At 35.9% G+C, this 24692-nt stretch overlaps 1 protein-coding gene across 2 annotated transcripts in view; it reads left to right on the plus strand.

Annotated features, from left to right (window-relative positions):
- The window catches only part of FCHSD2 (FCH and double SH3 domains 2), a 272647-nt gene that overhangs the window by 172284 nt on the left and 75671 nt on the right, over positions 1 to 24692 (plus strand). For both annotated transcript variants that reach the window (XM_081282330.1, XM_081282331.1), the window contains one exon: positions 12804 to 12926. In XM_081282330.1, the coding sequence (XP_081138456.1) occupies positions 12804 to 12926 (123 nt within the window). The remainder of the gene's footprint in view (positions 1 to 12803; positions 12927 to 24692) is intronic.

Genomic DNA, 24692 nt, shown 5'->3' on the forward strand with positions numbered 1-24692 from the left:
CAGGGTATGCCAACCTATTCACTCTGCCAAGCCAGAAATCCCACCTCAGTAGATTTATTTTAAAATGCAATCTTTGTTGAATTTTCTAGTTCTAATAGATATTTAGATTCTGTTTAATTTTTCTATGTATATAGTTATCAGTTGATTATAATGTATTGTTGTTGAGTTTGGGAGCCTTGGGTAAGAGTCGTTTGTTTTTTGCATTTTTAAGAAAGAGCGTGTGATTTTTATTTTTCATACTATATCAGAATATTTCATTCTTAGAATAAATCTTACTAAACAATGATGTAAAATTCATTCTTCAGCCAGGCATAGTGGCACACACTTGTAATCCCAGCAACTTTGGAGGCTGAAACAGGAAGATCACAAGTTCAAGGCCAGCCTTAGCAACTTAGTGAGACCCTTTCTCTAAACAAACAAACAAATAAATAAAAAGGATTGGGGCAGTGGGGTTGTGTGCTTTCTAATGTGTGAGGCACTGGGTTCGACCCTCAGCACCACATATAAATAAATAAAATAAAGGTCCAACAACAACTAAAAAGAAAAAGAAAAAAATGGAATGGGGATGTGGCTTAGTAGTAAAGTGCCTCTGAATTAGGTATCAGTACTGAAAAATAAATAAGTAAAATAAAATTCACTTTTCAGGGACTGGGGTTATAGTTCAGTGGTAGAGCACTTACCTGGCACAAGTGAGGCTCTGAGTTCAATCCACAGTACCACAAAAATTAATTAATTAATTAATTAGACCCACTTTTGGATTTTTATATCTACCTTCATAAGTAGAATTCATCTTTAATTTTCCTTGCCTACTTTGTATTGTTCCAAAATCATGCAAATCCCCCAAATGAGTCTGGAGTCACTTTCTGTTTTCTGTAATCATTTTTTATAAGCTTAGGATGATCTGCTTGGTTCATGAACTTTTGGTTGAACATCTCCAAAAGTATCTTGAGCTCAGTGTCTTGGGAAGTGTGACTACAAGGATGTGTGTTATTTAAGATTCTGTCTTCTGATTCACTTTCTTAGCTTTTTTTTAAATATTTTTTTTAGTTGTGTATGGACTCAATGCCTTTGTTTTTTTTTTAATGTTTTTAGTTGTAAATGGACATAATTCATTCCTTCCTTCCTTCCTTCCTTCCTTCCTTCCTTCCTTCCTTCCTTTTGTGTTGAGAATCGAACCCAGGGCCTCACACGTATTAAGCAAGTGCTCTACCACAAGCCACAACCCTAGCCCACCTTTATTTGTTTTTATGTGGTGCTGGGATCGAACCCAGTGCCTCACTCTTGCAAGGTAAGTGCTCTACCACTGAGCCAGCCCCTTAGCTAGGCTTTATGAAGTTGGTTGTGATTGCTTTAATAAGCTGGCTTCCACTCCCAGTGTACCAATAAAACTGTTCTCACGGTGTCAGTAGTAATGGCATTATTACCTTTTACAGTTATTATTCTTCACAGCAGCATTTGGTAATTAGCCACTCTCTTTTTCTCAAACCTTACCTTTTCTTGGGTTTGATAAAACTTAACTGGCTGCTTCCATTTTAACTATTCTTTCTCACTTACTAGGATAACTACAATAAAAATAAAGCAAATAGCATATCATATAGCATACTATTGTATAGCAAAAAATAATAATAAAGTATCATTTGATTTTCTTTAATTTTTTAAAAAGGTGTATTTTTCATTTGATATATTTTTCACTTGGTTACTAAAGTAACAAAAGAAAATTTGCAGAGTACAGAAAATAACCCCACTGCACAGCAGTAAATGATTCTATCACCTTGGTATGTCCTTTCTTGTCTTTTGTTCAGTCCCTAGGATTAAAAAAAAAAAAAAAAAGTGTATGTGTGACAATTTGAATGAACATGTGCTATTATTAACATTTTAATATAAAGATTTAATTTTTGATTATTTATAAGTTAAACATTTTTATTTTGGATATTTAAACAACTCTTCTAACCAATTATGAGAGGAGAGAAAGGGAATGGATTATTGAAAGTTAATGCTAAACATAGTAATGATACTAAGCAAATTGACATTTAAAGTCATTTTTAAGTTGGGTTGTTTTTGTGTGTGTGTGTGAGTGTGTATGTGTGTGTGTGTGTGTGTGTGTGGTGCTGGGGATTGAACCCAGGGCCTTGTGCACACAAGGAATGCACTCTACCAACTGAGCTATATCTGCAGCCCTCTAAAGTCATTTTTAAATACTTATATTCTCTTAGATGCTATTTTAGACATGGATGATACAGTGACTATTAGCAAATAAAATGATATTTTGTATAACTGCATTTTATAAACAACATGTTTCTGATTAAACCTGTTTATCAACAGGAATATCAATATGCTTTATGAAAGTTCTTTTTAGTATTAACAGTGTGGTGCATTTTCTGATAAGCATAAACAAACACAAAGCACCATTTAAATATTATTGGAGTGGTTGGAGATGTGGCTTAGTAGTATTAAAGTGCTTGCCTAGCATGTATGAGGCCCTGGGTTCGATCCCCTGTACCATAAATAAATAAATATTGTTCCAGGATTTCAGTCTTTGAAATCTTAAATAGTAATGAGTTGAAAAGGCTAATACTTGGGCTGGGGATATAGCTCAAGCAGTAGCGTGCTCGCCTGTCATGCACGGGGTGCTGGGTTTGATCCTCAGCACCACATAAAAATAAAATAAAGATATTGTGTCCACCGAAAAACTAAAAAATAAATATTAAAAAAATTCTTTCTCATTCTCTCTCTCTCAAAAAAAAAAAAAAGGCTAACACTAATGGCAAAGCAGTTTCCTACTTAGTTAGAGCTGAAACTTATTTCCCTTGCTTTTGTGAAATTCGAGCCCAAAAATCATCTATGTAAGGCCATAAATGCCTTTTCAGCTTGAATCTGTACACTTTCTACATGAGGCTGTTATGTTGTCACACTAGGAGCTCCTGCCAGAGGGGCTGTGTAAGCAGGGCACAGATGTGCTCAGAGAAGCCCCCTGGAACTTTACTACTTGCTTATAGAAAGAACCACCAGCCTGCTTCATAGATTTCCTAAAGGTCAGGGAAATTTCTCTAAGAGATCAAAATCTAACAGAGAAACTGAAATGATTTTTACCAATTAGGCAATTTTTAACATCTAAATAAACTTCCATAATTCTTTTAGCAAAATTAAGTTAGAATTGTAGATACCTTAAACTTTGGAATAAGGAATTGAACTTTTTTTGTTTTAGAATTTTAAGCCCATTCCTTAGAAAGTATTTGAGACACACAGTCTATGGCAGCATCAGTCTTACTAATTGGAAAAATAAAATGTTTAGTTGTGATTTTCTTTTTTTTTTTTAGGGAGGAATTACTGTCATTGGTGCTGAGAAATGGATCCTGTGTTTCTTGACCTTCTTTCATAAATGTCCTTAGCTAATGGTTGTTTTTTTTTCTGTGATCCAAATACTGTTTAGCAAGCAGAGTTTTTTTTTACTGGAATTGACTTTAGTATAGACATGTTAACGTTTATAATAAAAAAAACCAAATTCTTTTTTTTTAATAGATTCTGAACTTGAAAGATTTGGTATTGTAAATAACTAAATATCAAAAAAGTAAAATTTAAAATTTAAAATACCTTACATTACATATTTAGTAACTCAGACACCACACCTCCCCTCCCTACCCCGCATAATTAAGGATTGAATCCAGGCTCACTTAACCATTGAGCCACATCCCCAGCCCCTTTTTTTTTTTTTTTTATATATTTTAGAGATAGGGTCTCGCTGAGCTGCTTAGGACCTTGCTAAGTTGCTGAGGATGGCTTTGAACTAACTATCCTGCCTCAGCTTCCTGAGCCATGGGGATTACAGGCATGTGCCATTGTGCACAGCCTATATTATTCTTTAATTGTTTCACATGTTTTATGTTTTGTATTTCCCATAGTGCCTCGCAAGACACAGATTGAGAAGCCCTATCTGAAATGCTTAGGACTATTTTAGATTTTGCAGTTTTTCAGATTTGGGGAATATTTGCATAGATTTTCCCAATTGAGCATCTCTAATCTGGAAATCTGAATTGTTCACCCAAATCCACAATTTTTTAGTATCGTGGCATTAAAAATATTTCAGATTTCATAGTAGTTTGGATTTGGGAGTTTTGGATTAAGGATGCTCAACCTATATTGAGTGCACTCAGGGATCATTTTCTCCAGAAAATCTTCCTTAAATATTAATATTTGTCCAGATGCCTCTCTTCTGTCACCCCTGGTAGTTAAAGTTATCCTATTACATGCTTGTTTTTAATACTTGGAGCATTTCTCATGGTTATTTATTTTAAAACAAATACAAATTCAGTTTCAACATAGTTCTTGACACACAGTTAAGATCTCAAGAAATATTTTATTGAATTGAATTGCTGGGTATAATTACTTAAATATTGTGTTTATCACAGGTTCTTTTATGTCATAGTATCCCAAAATTGCACAGATTTGGCAGATGCAAAGAAATTTAGCTGTCATGTGTACACCATCTGCCTAATATTGTTCCTGTTGGATGGAGGCTGTTGTGGGTCTAAAAAGAATCAGACCACCAACCAGAAATTGTTGTTTCATATAAGAGGATAGGTTTGTTTCCTTTAATGATTCCACATGTCCAAGAAACGTATATTAACTCTTTAGAATTTCAATGTAAAGAACATTTAGATTGAGCTGGGGTTGTGGCTCAGTGGTAGAGCACTCGCCTAGCACTTACGAGGCCCTGGGTTCAATCCTCAGCACCACATAAAAATAAATAAAATAAAGGTATTGTGTCCAACTATAATTAGATAATAAATTTTTTTAAAAGGAACGTTTAGATCAGCATCAGTGATATTGCCTCATGAACAAGACTTGATATTCTTCATGCTAAGTACTTTCTGGAGTTTCAGTACTTCATCGTCAAAAATACACAGAAAGGATGCCATGTAAATAATACAGTCAAAAGATAGATATGAGAAAATTCTATGACTAAATTGGAATGTCAAGAATAGTTCTGTTTGCATCAGTTCTACCTATTGTCTTATCTTCACATTTCTCTGGTTCAGACACCTGAAGACCTGAACAAAACTGTATGAGGTCTTTTTGCCCTCCAGGTCTGTTTGCTCCAGCTCCACATCTGTGCACATATCCTCACTACCTATGGGTCATCAGGACTACTGCTAAAGAAGTGCATTTCTTTGCTGCTGGGGTGATGCAGTTGGTGAGCTGCTATTTTAATGTTTCATTTTTAACAAAAAAAAAAAAATGAGACATGTAGAGAAACAGGATGTATGGCCCATACAGAGGATAAAAAAGGAGTCAATAGAAACTGTCCCTGCGGAAGTTACGGGGGACTTATTAGTTTGAAGATTTAAAAGCACCTGTTTTTATTATAGCCAAATAGCTAATGGAAACCATATCTAAAGAAGTAAAGGAAATTATAAAAATGAATCTCACCAAACATAAAATGTTAACAGAGATACAAATTTTAAAAGGGAACCAAATAGAAATTCTGAAGTTAAAAAGTACAATCACTGAGATGGGGGTGTAGCTCACTGGTAGTGCTTGCCTAGCATTTGTAAGGCCCTGAGTTTGACTCCCGGCACCACACACTCACATACAAAAGTATAATAACTGAAATAAAATATACTGAATGTTTTTGACAACAAAATTGAGCTGGCAGAAGAAAGAATCTGTGAACTTAAAGGCAAGCATAATGAGGTTATCTAGACCAAGAAAGAGTGGATAATGTAATGTCTGCTTTAAAAGAAAATGCATGAGTCAGGCGCAGTGGCACACGCCTGTTATCCCAGTGGCTCAGAAGTCTGAGGCAAGAGGATTGTGAGTTCAAAGCCAGCCTTAGCAACTTGGCAAGGCCCTAAGCAACTCAGCGAGACCCTGTTTCTACATAAAATATAAAAAGGGCTGGGGATGTGGTTCAGTGGTTAAGTGCCCCTAGGTTCAGTCCCCAGGACAATGCATGAAACAATAATTATTAAACATTTTTGATGGGCTTATAATGTATAAAGATATATTTCTATGACAATAAATCGCACAGAGAAGGGAGGGAATAGAGTCGTATGGGAGCAGAGTTGTTGTATGGGATTTAAATTAAGTTTGTATTAATCCAAACAGATTGTTTTAAGTGAAGATGTTAATTATAATCCCTGTCAACCACTACAAATACAGCTCCAAAATTATAGTAAAAGAAATAAGAGAATTAAAATACAGCATAGAAAATACCTATTTAAGAGACTTAATTAGAAGATACTGTTATTATTCTCTTTATTTTATAGATAAGGAAATAAACTTAGAAGTTATACTATTCAAGTACACAGTAGACTCAAACCAAGCCTGTCACCAAAATTCCTCACAGTCTTTTTTTTTTTTTTCTTTTAGTCGTCAATGGACCTTTACTTTATTTATTTTTATGTGGTACTGAGAATTGAACCCAGTGTCTCATACATGCTAGGCAAGCACTCTACCACTGAGTCACAACCAAGCCCCCAACCTTACATAGTTTTATAGGAAAATTGGTAAAATTCTCTGGTAGAAATGGTTAAGTTTTATTATTCCATCGGACCAGGTGTGTAAAGCTCAAGGTTAAGAGTCTTTGTAGAGGGGTTGGAGTTGTGGCTCAGGGGTAGAGCGCTCGCCTAGCACTTGCGAGGCCCTGAGTTCGGTCCTCAGCACCACATAAAAATAAAATAAAGGTCCTTGGCCCATTTTTTTTTTTAAAGAGTCTTTGTAGAGTGATACTGCTAGTAGGAGCTGGACTGGGATTTGAATGCAGGTGTGCGTCGTTCAGGCTTCCTCTTGGATGTGCCGCACTGGGGTTGCTGCCTCAGCATCATGTGGTTGTAGCACATGCAGACTGCCTGGCCATGAGCAGTACCGCAGATCTTTCGGCGTCTGACTTCACTTGCGTGACAGTGGACAACACAGACTTTAGAAAAGCAGTTTTGATTTTTTTCTTTGTTGACTTTGTAAGTCACAGACAGAGACTTTCCTATTTCCTTCCTCTTTCACAGAACTCTTATGTAGCTCAGAGATCTAAAACAAAACAACCAAGTATAAAATTAGGTGATGTGTTTTTAATTTTACTTTATATCAATTGACAAATTCAGCCACATGTTCAGATATTTACAGTAATGCAAAGCAGCCCAGTACTTGCTTTGATTTTTTTGTTGTTGTTATTATTGTTGTTGTTTTAATCGGTAAGAAGCTACTTTCTCTGCAGGTACAGTTGGGATCTTCTGAGAAAGATAAACAAAAGCATACAGGCAATCAGTGTTTGCTTCCAACATCAGCAAAGGAGGACTGTAGAATTTCAAGACAGCTCACATTTATCATTTTGATATTTATTTCCTTGACTTTTACCAAAGACTATTTTAGAAATACTCATGGCTCTCAGAAAAGAAGAGTTTGTTTTTCTAGGCTGCATTAAGGAGATTCAGGAGATTTTAGCATAATGCTGACTAAAGACTCTATGACCTTTCTGAACTGAAAATAAGGAGGCCACTGTTCTCACATTAGGGGAAATTGCATCAAATGCTTAGAAAAAAAATTCTCCAAATTTCTAACTCGTCATAATTTTCCTCTTCAAATAAGTTCCAGGGAATTTATACTTTCCTATAAATTAAATGTTCAGTGAAACATCGTAGAATTCTAAGTTTCTCATATGTCTTTAGACTATTCCCAATTTTTCTTACTATTTTGCATATTTATCATTATGGGTTTTGGTTCTAAACTCAACTGATTTTAGAAATAAAGCAGATAGAATGAGTAGAGGGTAGAGTTAAGGTGTATGGATAACATGTGATGTGCAGCTAGCTAACTGAAAAGAGCATGGCTACTGAAGGCATTCAAATTCAGGTGTTTTGTTTTTCAAAAACACCATTGGACCATTAAAATATATTGCTGTTTACGGGTCCCGTTGTTTCTCAGCCTAAATATTACAGAATTCTCCTTTTTTAAGAATTTGTATTAGGTAGTCAGTCACAAGTTTGGCTGTTTTTTGTTTGTTTGTTTTGTACTAGGGATTGAACCCAGGGATGCTTAACCACTGTGCCACATCTCTGGTCCTTTTTAAAAAATATATATTTATTTATTTTTTGAAACAAGGTCTTACTAAGTTACTGAGTAGCTTACCAAGTTGCTGAGGCTGGCTTTGAACTTGTGGTCCTCTAGCCTTAGCCTCTTGAGCCAATGGAATTACAGATGTGCACCACTGTACCCAGTTTGACTGTTTTTTAAAATGTACATTTGGTTAAGTTACCTACCAAATTTTTCATATGGAAAACAACCAAGGAACTGATATTGTCAGGTTAATTCAGTATTTGTATAAACCTTGAAAGAATGCTTTCAATTTCTGAGCATTTTTAAAAAATTTTATGACTCTTTACACAGGTCTCTTTGAACTAAAATTTGTGCACATCTGCTTAATTTTAAATTGAACAAGTATACTTTGAGAACATTCTTATGTCTTAGTTAAATGTCTAAATGCTAGACAAGACACAGATGCATCTTTACTATGCATGTCCTTATCAAACTTTTATAGTTGTGATACTTTTACATTTAGCATAAGCTTTAAATAGTTCTTCCTTCAAATTTATAAGAATAGATGCAGCTTTTGGATTACATTTTATTCATCTCTGAAATAAAAAATTGTTGCCTTAAGGTATTAGATCCGCTTAGATAAAGGAATATTGAAAAGCAAACTATTAATTTTATTTGCAATTATCTATGTGAATCAAGGGTTTTTGTTTTTTTTTCCTTTTAATACAACCAAAACATACAATTTAGATATGGCTGATATAAGCTACAGTTGTCATTCATTTATCTTTAGTGAGGATTCTTTTGATTGCAGGTAACAAAGACTCAACTCAAAGTAGCTTTAAAAATGGGAATGTGTTGGCTACTGTAAACAAATCACAGAAGAGCTTGCTTTTAGGAACTACCCTATCCCAGGACACTGCCCAGATCTCTCTCTAGTCCCCCTTGCCATCTTTACTCTCAGATTTCTCATCACAGCTTTTCTTTATGAGTTGTTTTAATTCCCTCCTAGACAAATATGAATAAATATCTACAAGGTGAGAATAGTCATGTGGTGTGAAAGATAGGCCATTTTGGACTTGTTGCGGCTTCTATCCCAGGATGCTCTAATTTAGATCAAGTGCCTGCCTGTGCCCAGTAACTGCAGTCAGAGAGCAGGGATATTAAGTTCTGCCTTGCATTACCAGCTTGGTCTTAGGAGCTTGCCCCTATGCTCAGGGAAGCAGAATCTGTTCTGGGAAGAAGGAAGCATGCAAAGTCATGTATTATGCCATGGGATTCTACATCAGATGCTATACTATAAAGTTTTGAAAACACTACATTAGAATTTTGTGAGATCAGTTACTTATGTGTCTTTTCTAAAATTTTGCTAATTATAACATCATTAGGCTTAAATTTTCAGTTATGAGGTTCTGTGTGGGTGCATTCTTCTTCAATCCTGTGAATTTTGATCCATGTGTTATTTGTAGAACAAATATTTATTGAGCAGTACTAATATGTCAGACTCCATAATTAGCACAGAAGATGTAGTGATGAACAGACAGGCATGATCTCTCTTCCATGTAGATCCCAAGGAAAGACAGACAAATATTATAAGCATGAGGTAACATGCTATGAAGCAGAAAGAGAAATACCTTCAGGAAAAAAAAATAGCTAAGAAAGAGAACAGAGATATCCAGAGTAGATAATGATCAAGTGAAGTTCTTCAAGATGAGTAAGAGTGAGCCAGAAAGGGAGGGCTGAGGGTAATCAAGGCAGAGGAAAGCTTGTGTGAAAGCTCAAGGAGTATTGGTGGAGCTGAAAGATGTGTGTTGTACAGAAAGTGTAATGAGGAAAAGAATTAGAGAGTAATAAGTGAGGAAGCAAAAGACATAAACCAAGTCAAATCATGTAGTCCATGATAAAGAATTTTTAAAAAACATCCTAAATGTGATAGGTAGCGAGTGGACAGTGTTGAGCAGTCAAGTAAAATAAGTAGTTTCAAAACATCCTCCTGATTTTAGTGTGCAAGTGGGTTAGTGAGAAGGGACACAGGAGATTGTTATAGTGGTATAAATGAGAAGTAAGAAAAGGACTTTGAGGACTGCGGGGTTAGCTCAGTAGTAGAGTACAGGCTTTGGAAAGTATGAAGTCCTATGTTTGATTTCTAGGCACTGCAAAAACAAACAAAAAACTTTTTTTTTTTAATTTCCAGTTTCTTATCACTTGGACCCATAGAGCTAGCACAAGACCTAGGCATAGTTGGTACTCAGTATTGAGGTCACAAGAACTGTGTGTGTGTGTGTGTGTGTGTGTGTGTGTGTGTGTGTGTGTTTCACCTTAAAATGCATGTCATTCTTTTAAAAACTCATAATGCTTGTTTTATCATTTGCGGTATGTTAAAAAAAAAAAAAAAAAGACTTCAGTGGTTTCCTGCAAACACTTTATCGATACCCACTACCAGCATTTCTAAGCCAGAACCTTTACATCAGAAGTTAAATGTTTCTATTTTTTTAAAAAAAGTTTGTAAAAAGCATGTCTTAAGAGCTGGGGATGTGGCTCAAGCGGTAGCGCGCTCGCCTGGCATGCGTGCGGCCCGGGTTCGATCCTCAGCACCACATACCAACAAAGATGTTGTGTCCACCGAGAACTAAAAAAAAATAATAATAAATATTTTTTAAAAAAAGCATGTCTTAAGGTAGGAATTTTATTCCAACTTAACACCAGCAGTTTCTGGTCATATTACATAACAACATGGATATTGTATTAAAGATATCTGTGCTGCTTGTATTTCAAGTGCTCGATGGTGCCATCTAGTGGTATGATCACTTCAAAAGGTGAATATTTGCTATTACTTTGGGGACAGAATTTTTATTAAAAATCAATTTTATAAAAAAAGGTTAATGCAATAGCCAAACATAAGATACCAATGGAATTTAATTTAAAACCTTTGTTGAGTATTCTTATATGTAACACCAAAATACCTTCAGGAAAAAAAATAGCTAAGCAAGAATGTATCAATTTAAAGCCTTCATTTATCAAAAGTCACCAATCAAGAAAGTGAAAAGACAGCTTACAGAATGGGAGAAAATATTTGAAAATTACATATCTTGCAAGAGTCTAGTATCCAAAATATGTAAAGAATGCTTAAATTCAACATCAAAAAGACAACCCAATTAAAAAATGAGTCAAGGGCTTGAATAGACATTTCTCCAAAAGACATATAAATGGCCAATAAGCACATCATTGGTCATTAGAGAAATACAAACCAAAGCCACAGTGAGATACCATTTCCCAACCACTAGAATGGTTTTCATAATTTTAAAAAACAAAATACCAAAACTAGAAATAAAAACTGTTGGCAAGAATTTGGAGAAATGGGAATCCTCATGGACTGGTGGGCAGGTGTAGCCACTGTGAAAAATTGTTTTAACAGTTTCTCAAACAGACAAATAGAGGATTACCCTGTAACTCAGCAATTCCATTTCTAGGTATATTCCCGGGAGAAATACTGTCAGAGTTAAATGGAGAGACGAATCTCCAAAACAAAAAAAGGTTTTATTAGGAGTAATAAAAAAAAAATAGGATTGCAGTCCAGGATACCTGTACACAGGCCAGGATGGTCTTTGATATGTCCAGAAAACAAAGGAAAGGTTAGTGGTTTCATTGGGACAGAGGAAATCTATGAAAATGCAGACTTAATGGAGGCGGTTTCGCTGGATTAGCCTGCCAGGGAAGTTCCTGGAACAATCATTAGAAACCTGAGTGTTTCCCATGACCTCTGGACTCTGTTTTAGATATGAATGACAAGAACATTTTCATTTGTGTGCTCAATCTCCATACAGGTGTTCAAACAAAAACTTGTACATGAATGTTCATAGCAGCATTATTCATAATAGTGGAAAGGGAATGAATTTTTATCAACTGATGAAATGGATAAACAAAAGAGTACATCCATATGGTGGAGTATTATTTAGCTCTAAAAAGGAATGAAATACTATTACATTGATGGACCTTGAAACATTATGCAAAGTAACAGGAGCCAGGCCAAATATTATATGATTTCATTTATGTGAACTGTCCAAAATAGTCATAGAGATAGAAAACAAAATAGAATCTGAGTCATTTTTAAAAAATACTTTTATTATTTTTTCTCTGACCTTCCTTTGGTAAGTATATGCTAATTTATAATTCTACCAATAATGGATGAGGAAAAATGGAGGAGATTTTTTATTGAGTAACTGTTCCAAGAGTTGTGCCTGGATTCTTTGCTTTTATTATTGTATTAAATGTCTGTGCCTCCTCTGACATAAAGTATCTAGAGAAATTGTAATAAGCAGATGAGTAAAGATCAGAAACCAGAAGTTTTTGTCTCCATGTCATGTTCTGTTTTCCTTTCAGCTTTAGCAGTGTTGAAATTTACCTTTTTTAAAATATCTTTTTTTAGTTGTAGATGGACACAATACATACATTTATTTATTCATTTATCTATCTATCTATCTATCTATTTATTTATTTATTTATTTATTTATTTATTTAATGTGGTGCTGAGGAGCCACAAAACTAGCCCCTGGATTTTACCTTTTGTAGTTGCTTTTTTATTAGAGAGATTCAGCATTTCTCAAGTGATTGTTAACTGTTTACATTATTCTTACTCAACAGTCTATATCCTGTGCATTTATTATTAATAGATTTTAAACTGAACTTTCATACTTTTCTTCTAGACATAGAGGTATTATGTGTCAACTTTATCACAATTTTTTTTTTTTTTTTGGCTTTTGTTTGCACCTCTATTCTAGGCTCTCGATGGCAATGTGTATGATCACCTCAAGGATTATTTAATAGCCTTCAGCCGGACTGAGCTAGAAACATGCCAAACTGTGCAGAACACATTCCAGTTTTTGTTAGAGAACTCCAGCAAGGTAAAGTACCTTCACTGCAGTGGGTGGTGTTAACCATTTTAGAATTCAACGTGTTTTTGCTACAAACAAAACAAAGAAACTAATGATACTAGAAGAATGCTTAAAGGCAACTGTCTGGAGACAGCATCCTTCTAACTCATCCACAGGGGAACAGAAACATCCTCCTACTTCAGATTGAATACTACAGTATCTTGATTTTTGACATATTAAACCTTCTGTATGCTGTTATTCTTCAACACTAGTCTTTTCATTTAAAAATACTGATCTGTCAACTTTGCTCACATGTCCCAATGTGTGTAGAAAAAAATATATGTAATTTCTTTTCTTTAGGTTCTGATAGAGTAAATTTTTTTGTACTGAAACTATTCTTTTGAAAGATTAATTATTCTTGTGATTAGTAAATGTTATATTCTTCCTAATAAATGAAATACATAGTAAATGTTTCCTGACTGAGTGCATACATTTATAAAAATGTATGCGTTTTGTAGCTGCTGCTTTAAAAGATCCTGTTCAATTCTCTTTTTTTGGCAGGGGAAGTGGGAACTGACTATATCTTTTTTTTTTTTTTGTAAAGGGATCAGAGTATCCATCTTTGCATGACAGTTTCCAAAGACAGGAAAGAAAAGGGGCACACACTTTTTATCCTCCTTATGTATATATTCTTTTCAATATCCTAGAGTTTTAATGATCTATTAGAAAAACATTAGAAATGCAAAGGTGATAGGGAAATATAAACATTACTACCCTGGTACTTTAAGTCTTGTCATATGTCTATTTTGTATATTCTTTTTTTTTTTATTGGTTGTTCACAACATTACAAAGCTCTTGACATATCATATTTCATACATTAGAATCAAGTGGGTTATGAACTCCCATTTTTACCCCAAATACAGATTGCAGAATCACATCGGTTACACATCACATTTTTACATACTGCCATATTAGTGACTGTTGTATTCTGCTACCTTTCCTATCCTCTACTATCCCCTTCCCCTCCCATCCTCTCTCTCTACCCCATCTACTGTAATTCATTTCCCTCCATGTTTGTTATCCCATTCTCCTCATAACCTCTTATATGTAATTTTGTATAACAATGAGGGTCTCCCTCTATTTCCATGTGATTTCCCTTTTTTTCTCCCTTTCCCTCCCACCTCATGTCTCTGTTTAATGTTAATCTTTTCTTCCTGCTCTTCCTCCCTGTTCTGTTCTTAGTTTCTCTCATTATATCAAAGAAGACATTTGGTATTTGTTTTTTAGGGATTGGCTAGCTTCACTAAGCATAATCTGCTCTAGTGCCATCCATTTCCCTGCAAATTCCGTGATTTTGTCATTTTTTTAGTGCTGCGTAATACTCCATGGTGTATAAATGCCACGTTTTTTTTTTTATCCATTCATCTATTGAAGGGCATCTGGGTTGATTCCACAGTCTAGCAATTGTGAATTGTGCTGCTATGAACATCGATGTGGCAGTATCCCTGTAGCATGCTCTTTTAAGGTCTTCAGGGAATAGTACGAGAAGGGCAATAGCAGGGTCAAATGGTGGTTCCATTCCCATCTTTCCCAGGAATCTCCAAACTGCTTTCCAAATTGGCCGCACCAATTTGCAGTCCCACCAGCAGTGTACAAGAGTACCCTTTTCCCCACATCCTCGCCAGCACTCATTGTTGTTTGACTTCATCATGGCTGCCAATCTTACTGGGCTGAGGTGGTATCTTAGGGTGGTTTTGATTTGCATTTCCTTGACTGCTAGAGATGGTGAGCATTTTTTCATGTACTTGTTGATGGATTGTATGTCCTCCTCTGTGAAGTATTTGTTCATGTCCTTGGCCCATTTGTTGATTGGGTTATTTGTTTTCTTATTGTCTAATTTTTTGAGTTCTTTGTATACTCTGGATATTAGGGCTCTATCTGAAGTGTGAGGAGTAAAAATTTGTTCCCATGATGTAGGCTCCCTATTTACCTCTCTTATTGTTTCTCTTGCTGAGAAAAAACTTTTCAGTTTAAGAAAGTTCCATTTGTTGATTCTTGTTATTAACTCTTGTGCTATGGGTGTCCTATTAAGGAATTTTGAGCCCGACCCCACAATATGTAGATCGGAGCCAACTTTTTCTTCTATCAGATGGAGAGTCTCTGATTTAATATCTAGCTCGTTGATCCACTTTGAGTTGACTTTTGTGCATGGCGAGAGGAGGGGATTCAGTTTCATTTTGTTGCATATGGATTTCCAGTTTTCCCAACACCATTTGTTGAAGATGCTATCCTTTCTCCATTGCATGTTTTTAGCTCCTTTATCAAATATAAGATAGTTGTAGCTTTGTGGATTAGTCTCTGCGTCCTTTATTCTGTACCATTGGTCCACCCGCCTGTTCTGGTACCAGTACCATGCTGTTTTTATTACTATTGCTCTGTAATATAGTTTGAAATCTGGTATCGCTATACCACCTGATTCACACTTCCTGCTTAGAATTGTTTTTGCTATTCTGGGTCTTTTATTTTTCCATATGAATTTCATGATTGCTTTATCTATTTCTACAAGAAATGCCGTTGGGATTTTGATTGGCATTGCATTAAACCTATAGAGAACTTTTGGTAATATCGCCATTTTGATGATGTTAGTTCTGCCTATCCATGAACAAGGTATATTTTTCCATCTTCTAAGATCCTCTTCTATTTCTCTCTTTAGGGTTCTGTAGTTTTCATTGTATAAGTCTTTCACCTCTTTTGTTAGGTTGATTCCCAAGTATTTTATTTTTTTTGAGGATATTGTGAATGGAGTGTTTTTCCTCATTTCCGTTTCAGAAGTTTTGTCGCTGATATACAGAAATGCCTTTGATTTATGTGTGTTGATTTTATATCCTGCCACTTTGCTGAATTCATTTATTAGTTCTAGTAGTTTTTTGTAGACCCTTTTGGGTCTTCTAGGTATAGAATCATGTCATCTGCAAATAGTGATAATTTAAGTTCTTCTTTTCCTATTTTTATGCCTTTAATTTCTTTCGTCTGTCTAATTGCTCTGGCCAGTGTTTCGAGAACTATATTGAATAGAAGTGGTGATAGGGGGCATCCCTGTCTTGTTCCAGATTTTAGAGGGAATGCCTTCAATTTTTCTCCATTCAGAATGATGCTAGCCTGAGGCTTAGCATAGATAGCTTTTACAATGTCGAGGTAAGTTCCTGTTATCCCTAGTTTTTCTAATGTTTTGAACATAAAGGGATGCTGTACTTTGTCAAATGCTTTTTCAGCGTCTATCGAGATGATCATATGGTTCTTATCTTTAAGTCTATTGATGTGGTGAATAACATTTATTGATTTCCGTATATTGAACCATCCTTGCATCCCAGGGATGAATCCTACTTGATCATGGTGCATAATTTTTTTGATGTGTTTTTGTATCCGATTCGCCAGAATTTTATTGAGGATTTTTGCATCTAGGTTCATCAGAGATATTGGTCTGTAGTTTTCTTTCTTTGAGGTGTCTTTGTCTGGTTTCGGAATCAGGGTGATGTTGGCCTCATAGAATGAATTTGGTAGAGCTCCCTCTTTTTCTATTTCCTGAAATAATTTGAAAAGTATTGGTATTAATTCTTCTTTAAAGGTTTTGTAAAACTCTGCTGTGTACCCATCTGGTCCTGGGCTTTTCTTGGTTGGTAGTCTTTTGATGGCTTCTTCTATTTCATCCATTGATATTGGTCTGTTTAAATTGTGTGTATCCTCCTGACTCAGTCTGGGCAAATCATATGACTTAAGAAATTTATCAATGTCTTCACTATCTTCTATTTTATTGGAATATAGGTTTTCAAAGTAATTTCTAATTGTCTTCTGTATTTCTGTAGCATCTGTTGTGATATTGCCTTTTTCATCTCGTATGTTAGTAATTTGAGTTCTCTCTCTTCTTCTCTTCGTTAGCATGGCTAAGGGTCTGTTGATCTTGTTTATTTTTTTCAAAGAACCAACTTTTTGTTTTGTTAATTTTTTCAATAGTTTCTTTTGTTTCAATTTCATGATTTCTGCTCTGATTTTAATTATTTCTTGCCTTCTGCTACATTTGCTGTTGTTTTGGTCTTCCTTTTCTAGGGCTTTGAGATGAAGTGTGAGCTCATTTATTTGTTGGTTTTTCCTTTTTTTGAGGAATGACCTCCAGACAATGAATTTCCCTCTTAAAACTGCTTTCATTGTGTCCCATAGATTCCGATATGTTGTGTCTGTATTTTCATTTATCTCTAAGAATTTTTTGATTTCCTCCTTTATGTCTTCTGTAACCCATTGATCATTCAGTAACGTATTGTTCATTGTCCATGTGATGTAGGATTTTTCCTTCCTTCTTTTATCATTGATTTCCACTTTCATTCCATTATGATCTGATAAAGTGCATGGTATTATCTCCACCCCTTTATATTTACTGAGGGGTTGCCCTATGGCATAATATATGGTCTATTTTTGAGAAGGATCCATGTGCTGCTGAGAAAAAAGTATATCCACTTGGTGGTGGTTGATATATTCTATATATGTCAATTAAGTCTAGGTTATTGATTGTGATATTGAGGTCAGTAGTTTCTTTATTCAACTTTTGTTTGGAGGATCTGTCCAATGGTGAGAAAGGTGTGTTGAAGTCACCCATGATTATTGTGTTGTGGTCTATTTGATTCTTGAACTTGAGGAGAGTTTGTTTTATGAGCGTCGCAGTGCCATTATTTGGTGCATAAATATTGATAACTGTTATGTCTTGTTGGTGAATGGTTCCTTTTAACAGTATATAATGTCCTTCCTTATCCCTTTTGATTAACTTAGTCTTGAAGTCGATTTTATTCGATATGAGAATGGCCACCCCTGCTTGCTTACGAGGACCGTGTGCGTGGTATATTTTTTCCCAACCTTTTACCTTGAGCCTGTGTATGTCTTTTCCAATCAGATGTGTCTCCTGGAGGCAGCATATTGTTGGATTTGTTTTTTTAATCCATGTTACCAGCCTATGTCACTTTATTGGAGAGTTTAAGCCATTAACATTTAGAGTTACTATTGCTATATGGTTTGTACTTCCTGCCATGTTTGATTATTTATCTCTTTTTTTTTTTTTTCTAATTTAGTTTGTTTCTCCATGATTAGCTTTCCCCCCGTCCTCTGTCTTTACCGAGGCACTTCCCGCTGATGGTTTTGGTTATTGTTTTTCATTTCTTCCTCGTGTAGAGTTTTGCTCAGGACGCTTTGCAATGCTGGTTTTCTGGCTACAAATTCTTTTAGTTTTTGTTTATCATGAAAGATTTTTATTTCGTTGTTGTATCTGAAGCTTAATTTTGCTGGATACAGAATTCTTGGTTGGCATCCATTGGTTTTCAGTGTTTGAAATACGTTGTTCCAGGATATTCTCGCTTTCAGCGTCTGTGATGAAAAATCCGTTGTTAACTTTATTGGTTTACCCCTAAATGTAATCTGCCTCTTTTCTCTTGTAGCTTTTAATATTTTCTCTTTGTTCTGTATATTGGATATCTTCATAACAATGTGTCTTGGCGTTGGTCTACTGTGATTTTGTGTGCTCGGTGTCCTGTATGCATCTACAATTTGTATATCTGTTTCCTTTTTTATTTCTGGAAAGTTTTCTGTAATTATTTCATTCAGCAGGTTACTCATTCCCTTGGTATGAATCTCTGTGCCTTCCTCTATCCCGATGACTCATAAGTTTGTTTTTTTTTAAGTTATCCCAAATCTCTTGGATGTTTTTCTCGTGATTTTTTACCCGCCTATCTGAGTTGGCTACACTCTTTTCAAGATGATATATTTTGTCTTCATTATCTGACGTTCTGGCTTCTACTTGCTCCACTCTGTTAGTGATACTCTTGATTGAGTTTTTAATTTGGTTTATCGTTTCCTTCATTTCTAGAATTATTGTTTGATTTTTTTTATAATCTCTATCTCCTGATAAAGATGCTTAACTTCTTCTTTTATCTGTTTATGTAACTCATTTTCAATGTGATCTTTAAGGTTCCTTTCCATCTGTCTAAGGTGTTCCTTGAGGTCTTTATATGGCCATTTTTCTGATGACTCCAGGTCCTCCTGAATATTTAGGCTGTCCTTCATTGTTTGTACTCCTTTTCTTCCTTGCTTTTTTATGCTCATGATACTTCTTGTTCTGTTTGACTGCTGAGTTACTGTTTACTCTTATAAATTTATTTGATGCTTGGGAGGAGAGGTATTAGAAGGGAAGGGAAGAAGTCACTAAAGAGAGTGAGTGTAGGCAGGTAGAATTCAAGAAAGGGGGAATAAGAAAATTGAAAAGAAATGAAAAGACAAAAGAAAAAAGTGAAAAGAAAGAAAGAAAAAACATAAAATAAAAATTTAAAACAAAAAAAATTATAATGATAATAAACAAATGGAAATTAAAGTTTAAAAAATAATAGTAATAATAATAGAATAAAAAGAATTTAAAAAATTGAAACCATTAATAAGAAAGTTGAAGAACAACAACAACATCAACAACAAAAAGTGAAAATAAAATTTAAAAAAAATGCCAATAATAATCATTTAAAAATAATAATAATAATAATAATAAATGCAGTCATAGAGCTCAATTAACTTCTCTTCCAGTAGGTGGAGCTATGCCCACTGGGCCAGGCTTCTCTTCTTGATGGGTGGGAACCAATCACTGTGCCTCAACTCTTCTTCCCAGACTGTGCGGGTCTCCAATCCTGAGTGCCTAGTGCCTTCTCTTGTGGTTCCTCAAGCCAGGCCCCGCTCACCTGTGACGCTCACCACAATACTGGCTACACGCCGGGTCTGCTGCTCCTGGGAGCCCTGTTTCCATGGATGCCTGGGCACACCCTTTCTGTTTGCCTCCCTCAGACCCTAAGTTTGTAAGGCTTGGGGCTGAGGACCCCCAGCGAATTTGTTTGCCCTCAGGTAGCAACTACCCTGGTAGCTGGTGCAAGGGACCTCTGTTGTCATCAGAGGGATACCCTGGGTCTGACTATCGTGCTCAGTTGGCTTTTACCTCTGTGAGTTCAGGTGGGCCGACTAGTTATTTCAGCGGGATCATTAGTGCAGAGTCACGAGAAGCAGGCGAACCAGAACTAGAATGCAGCCCAATCCGGGCTCGGTGTGTTCTGAGAGGGGCAGACTGTTCGCCCGGGGTCCCCTTCAGCTCAATAGTGCCTAGTGGTCCTGAGCGAACAGTATTTTGACAGTTTACTTCTCCCTATGCTCGCACAGCTGTAGGGGTTAGAGACTTGATCTCTCCGCGTCCGCCGCCATGTTGGATCACTTAGATTTTAAATTGTCACTCATCTTATCAGCTGTTCCATTTAACTCGGCAGCTCACTCGCACGGTGAAGAGTCTGCTCTATGGTGCTCCGCGGGAAGCGGCGGCGGCAGTGGCGGCGGTGGTGGCGGAGGCCCAGCTATGGCCTTCGGGACTCCCAGGGAGGGGGTGCAGGTTGGGGGAGGGGAGGCAGCGCCTCGGGGCCCGCACGGGCCGGGTACTGGACATGCGGGAGAGCGGGCGGGGTGGGGGAAAGAAATTGAGATCTAGATTTAGGGACTGAGCGTGGGAGGAGAGACGGCGGGGGAGAAGCAAAGCGGAAAGGCGGAGAGGAGAAGGAGAAGGGGCCGAGGGAGCCGGGCAGCTCGGGGGCTGCAGCCTTACTGCTCGCGCTGAAGTCGTGATGGACTCACTCCACCTTGGCTGGAGTCGTGGCGGATTCACTCCACGTAGGCCCCTTTCTTGACACGGTGCTGAGTCTTTGTCGACAGATCTCCTTTAATGATCATTACTTCATCTTTTAAGACGCGGCAACATACGCTGCGGGCACGGTGGCGCGGAGCACGGAGCGGCTTACTCACTTCCCGCCGCCATCTTCAAGTATCTATTTTGTATATTCTTAACCCCCTGAATCCAAAAAAAAAAAAAAAAATAGAGAAGGATTCATATGTAAAAAGAAGGATAGATGGATAGATAGATAAAAGTATGTGAAAGAAAATGAAGTAAAATATTAATTGCAGAATCAAAATGGGTATCTAGGTGTTCATTATCAAATTCTTTTTATTTTACTATGTGCATATTTTAAATTTTTCACAAGAAGATGTCAAAAAAAAGTCTGTAAAAGCATCTTGGCCAGGCTGGGGATATAGCTTAGTGGGAGAATGCTTGCCTAGCATGTGTAAAGTTGTGGGGGCCAGGGAAAAAAATACTTTTTGATCTTTTTAGTTGTACATGACAGTAGACTGTATTTTGACATATTATATATACATGGAGTATAACTTCCCATTCTTGTGATGTGGAGTTAACACTGGTCTCATATTCATGTATAGACATAGGGAATTATGTCTAATTCATTCTACTGTCTTTCCTATTCTCGTGCCCCCCTCCCTTCCCTTCATTCCCCTTTATCTAATCCAATGAATAGCTATTCTCCCACCCACCCCATTGTGTGTTAGCATCCACATATTAGAACATTCAGCCTTTTGTGTGTGTGTGTGGTTGACTTATTTCACTTAGTATGATAGTCTCCAGTTCCGTCCATTTACTGGAAAATGCCATAATTTCATTCTTCTTTATGACTGAGTAATATTCATTGTGTATATATATACCACATTTTCTGTATCCATTCATCTGTTGAAGGCACCTAAGTTGGTTCCATATCTTAGCTAATGTGAATTGAGCTGCTATAACCATTAATGGGGCCACATCACTATAGTATGCTGATTTTAAGTCCTTTAGGTATATGCAGAGGAGTGGGATAGGTGGGTCAAATGGTTGTTGCACTCCCGAGTTTTCTGAGCAGTCTCCATACTGCTTTCCAGAGTGGTTGCACCAATTTGTAGTCTATGAGTATACCGTTTGCCCCACATCCTTGCCAACATTTATTGTTACTTATATTCTTGGTAATTGCCATTCTGACTGGAATGAGATGAAGTCTCAGTGTAGTTTTAATTTGCATTTTTTCTAATTGCTAGAGATGTCGAACATTTTTTGTTTGACATCTCTAACAATTATATTTGTTGATTGATTGTGTTTCTTCTGTGAAGTGTCTGTTCAGTTTCTTAGCCCATTAATGATTTGTTTATTTGTTTTTGTTTCTTTTTTCTTTTCTTTCTTTTTTTTTTTTTTGTTAAGTTTTTTGAGTCCTTTATATATCCTAGAGATTAATGCTCTATCTGAGGTGCAGATGGTAAAGATTTTCTCCAATTCTGAAGGCTCTCTCTTCACATTCTTTATTGTTTCCTTTGCTGTGAAGAAGCTTTTTGGTTTGACAGCATCCCATTTAGTATTGATTTTATTTTTTGCGCTTTAGGAATCTTGTTGAGGAATTCGGTTCCTAACCCAGCATGATGGAGATTTGTGCCTGTTTTTCCTTCCAGTAGGCACAGGGTCTTGCCTAGGTCTTTGATCCACTTTGAGTTGAGTTTTATGCAGGGTGAGAGGTAGGGGTTTAATTTAATTTTGCTACATATGTATTTCTAGTTTTCCCAGCACCATTTGTTTTTGTTACTATAGGTCTGAGTATAACTTAGGGTCTGGTATTGTGATGCCTCCTGCTTCACTATCTTACCAAACTAAGGATTGCTTTGGCTATTCTGGGCCTCTTATTTTTCCAAATGAATTTCATGTCTGCTTTTTCTATTTCTATGCAGAATGTCATTGTAATTGTAATAGGAATTGCATTAAAATGTGATTCTGCAATCTGTATACGGGGTAAAAATGGGAGTTCATAACCCACTTGAATCAAATGTATGAAATATGGTATGTCAAGAGCTTTGTAATGTTTTGAACAACCAATAATTTTTAAAAAAAGGAATTGCATTAAATCTTATAGCATTTTTGGTATGACCGTTTTGACAGTATTTATTCTGCCTATCCAAGAACATGGGCGATCTTTCCATTTTCTAAGTCTTAAAGGAAGCATCTTAACTTCATTCCTTCTATGTAGTGCTTAGTTTCTGACCATTTACCAAATCCCTTTTATTATTGGTCCATTCAGGTTTTCTGCTTCTTTTTCAATACATTTTGGTAACCCTCATTTTCTAAACAGTTGTCTATTTCAGTTGTTACCAGACTTGATGGCATAAGTTTCTCATACGCTTTTTTGCCTCTGGTTATTTCTCTTTTTATTTCAAATATTGCCTGTGCTTTCTTATTTTGATCTGACATACCAGTCTTTTATTCATCTTTGTCAGAGTCAGCTTTTGTTCTGCTTCCCAATGCTATGTCCCTAAGTTTTACCTTTATCTACATTATTTCTTTTTTTAAAGTTTATGTTCTTGTCTTTCTCAAGCTTATCTTCCTATTTAGGACCTTTATTTTCAGTCTTTCTGTTTTCAAGTTCCAAGTAAACCCATTTAAGGCTAAAAAATTTCTCCCTCTGTGATATGTAGGGCTTTTATTGTTATTTCTATATTAACCCATGAATTATTTAGAAGTGAATTTTACAGTTTGCATTCAGTGCAACTATATGGTAAGGTGACATTTTTCATTTCTAATTTTATTGGAAAACATTTTTTATTCATAATTTTATTCTATACTTTTAAACTTTTTTGAAATTTCTTTTTCCAAGAAAAAGTTAGCTTGGGTACAGTACTGGTAGTTTAGAAAACATGGTTATAACAAGTCACTAATATTGTACACACACCTAATTTCCTAGGATTTTCTTTAGCACATCTACATCTCATACTGTGAAACCCATGTCATTGGTATTTACATGCTTATCTGATGGAGAGGAACACAGACTCAGGTAGTTTATATGACTTGCCCAGGGTCACATGCACATAGTGCTCTATGTTTTTCTACTGTGTTATACTATGCTATATTATTTCTGTAGTTTGTTACTTTAATTTAAAATATATTAAGAATTTATGAATTAGTTTGGATACATAAAGAGATAAGCTTTCATTTTGTGCCTTTCCTAATGTGAGTGTTTTGTTCCCCAGGGATGAGCAATTAATGAGATGCTCTTACGATTAGGGTGAAAGTGGTGGGAATAAAATTTTAACAAGAATGATATATCCGGGAGAGGCTCCCTTTTGTTCCAAATGAGAAAAGCTTGCACCTACAAGTTTTATGCCTTGTGCTTTTCTGTTATAAAGAGCTCTTGTCAAACTGCTGAAGGCAACCAGATGATTTGATAACCCACTGGGAAGTTTGAAAGTCTTTAGGTTTTTTACTGTACATCATTATTACTCTGTCTTCTGAGGTAAAAATCTATTTTTCCAACATGTCTAAAATGTAACATATTCCCAAAGATATTTGGGGGGTAAGTCATACTGACATAACACACTATAATTGTTAAGGTGCTATCTATATCTTTCATCCTCTAAATGAAAACAGCTGGGTCTAGGAGCTTTTATTAAATTTTAATTATTTATGAAGCCTGCTTTTCTCCTTCATATTTTATGAGATGCTTTGTATGTAACTGAAGCAGATGTTGTCATAGATTATTTTCTCTGGGATCATAACTCTAAAACTAGCTCTACTGGCCCTAATAGTTTATGTGTGATTGTTTTCTGTCTATATAAGGAAACTCCTACTGGTGAATAACATAGCTCTTTGAACAAGTCATAAAATAACAATGTTATTCTGTATTTCTTTTGAAAGTTAAATTCTCTAATATTACTAATCTTAATACCTTAAGGATTAACCAAAAAAGTAAATTTAATAAAATAAGGTGAAAATCACTTGATCACTTTAGTAGATACAGAAAAAACGTTTAACAAAATTCAACCCCCTTTAGTGGGTTGAAAAACTCAGCAAATTAGAAATAGAAGGGAACTTCCACACCTTGA

This window comes from Spermophilus citellus (genome assembly GCF_964194105.1).
Source record: "Spermophilus citellus genome assembly, chromosome: 2".
NCBI classification, from domain to species: domain Eukaryota; kingdom Metazoa; phylum Chordata; class Mammalia; order Rodentia; family Sciuridae; genus Spermophilus; species Spermophilus citellus.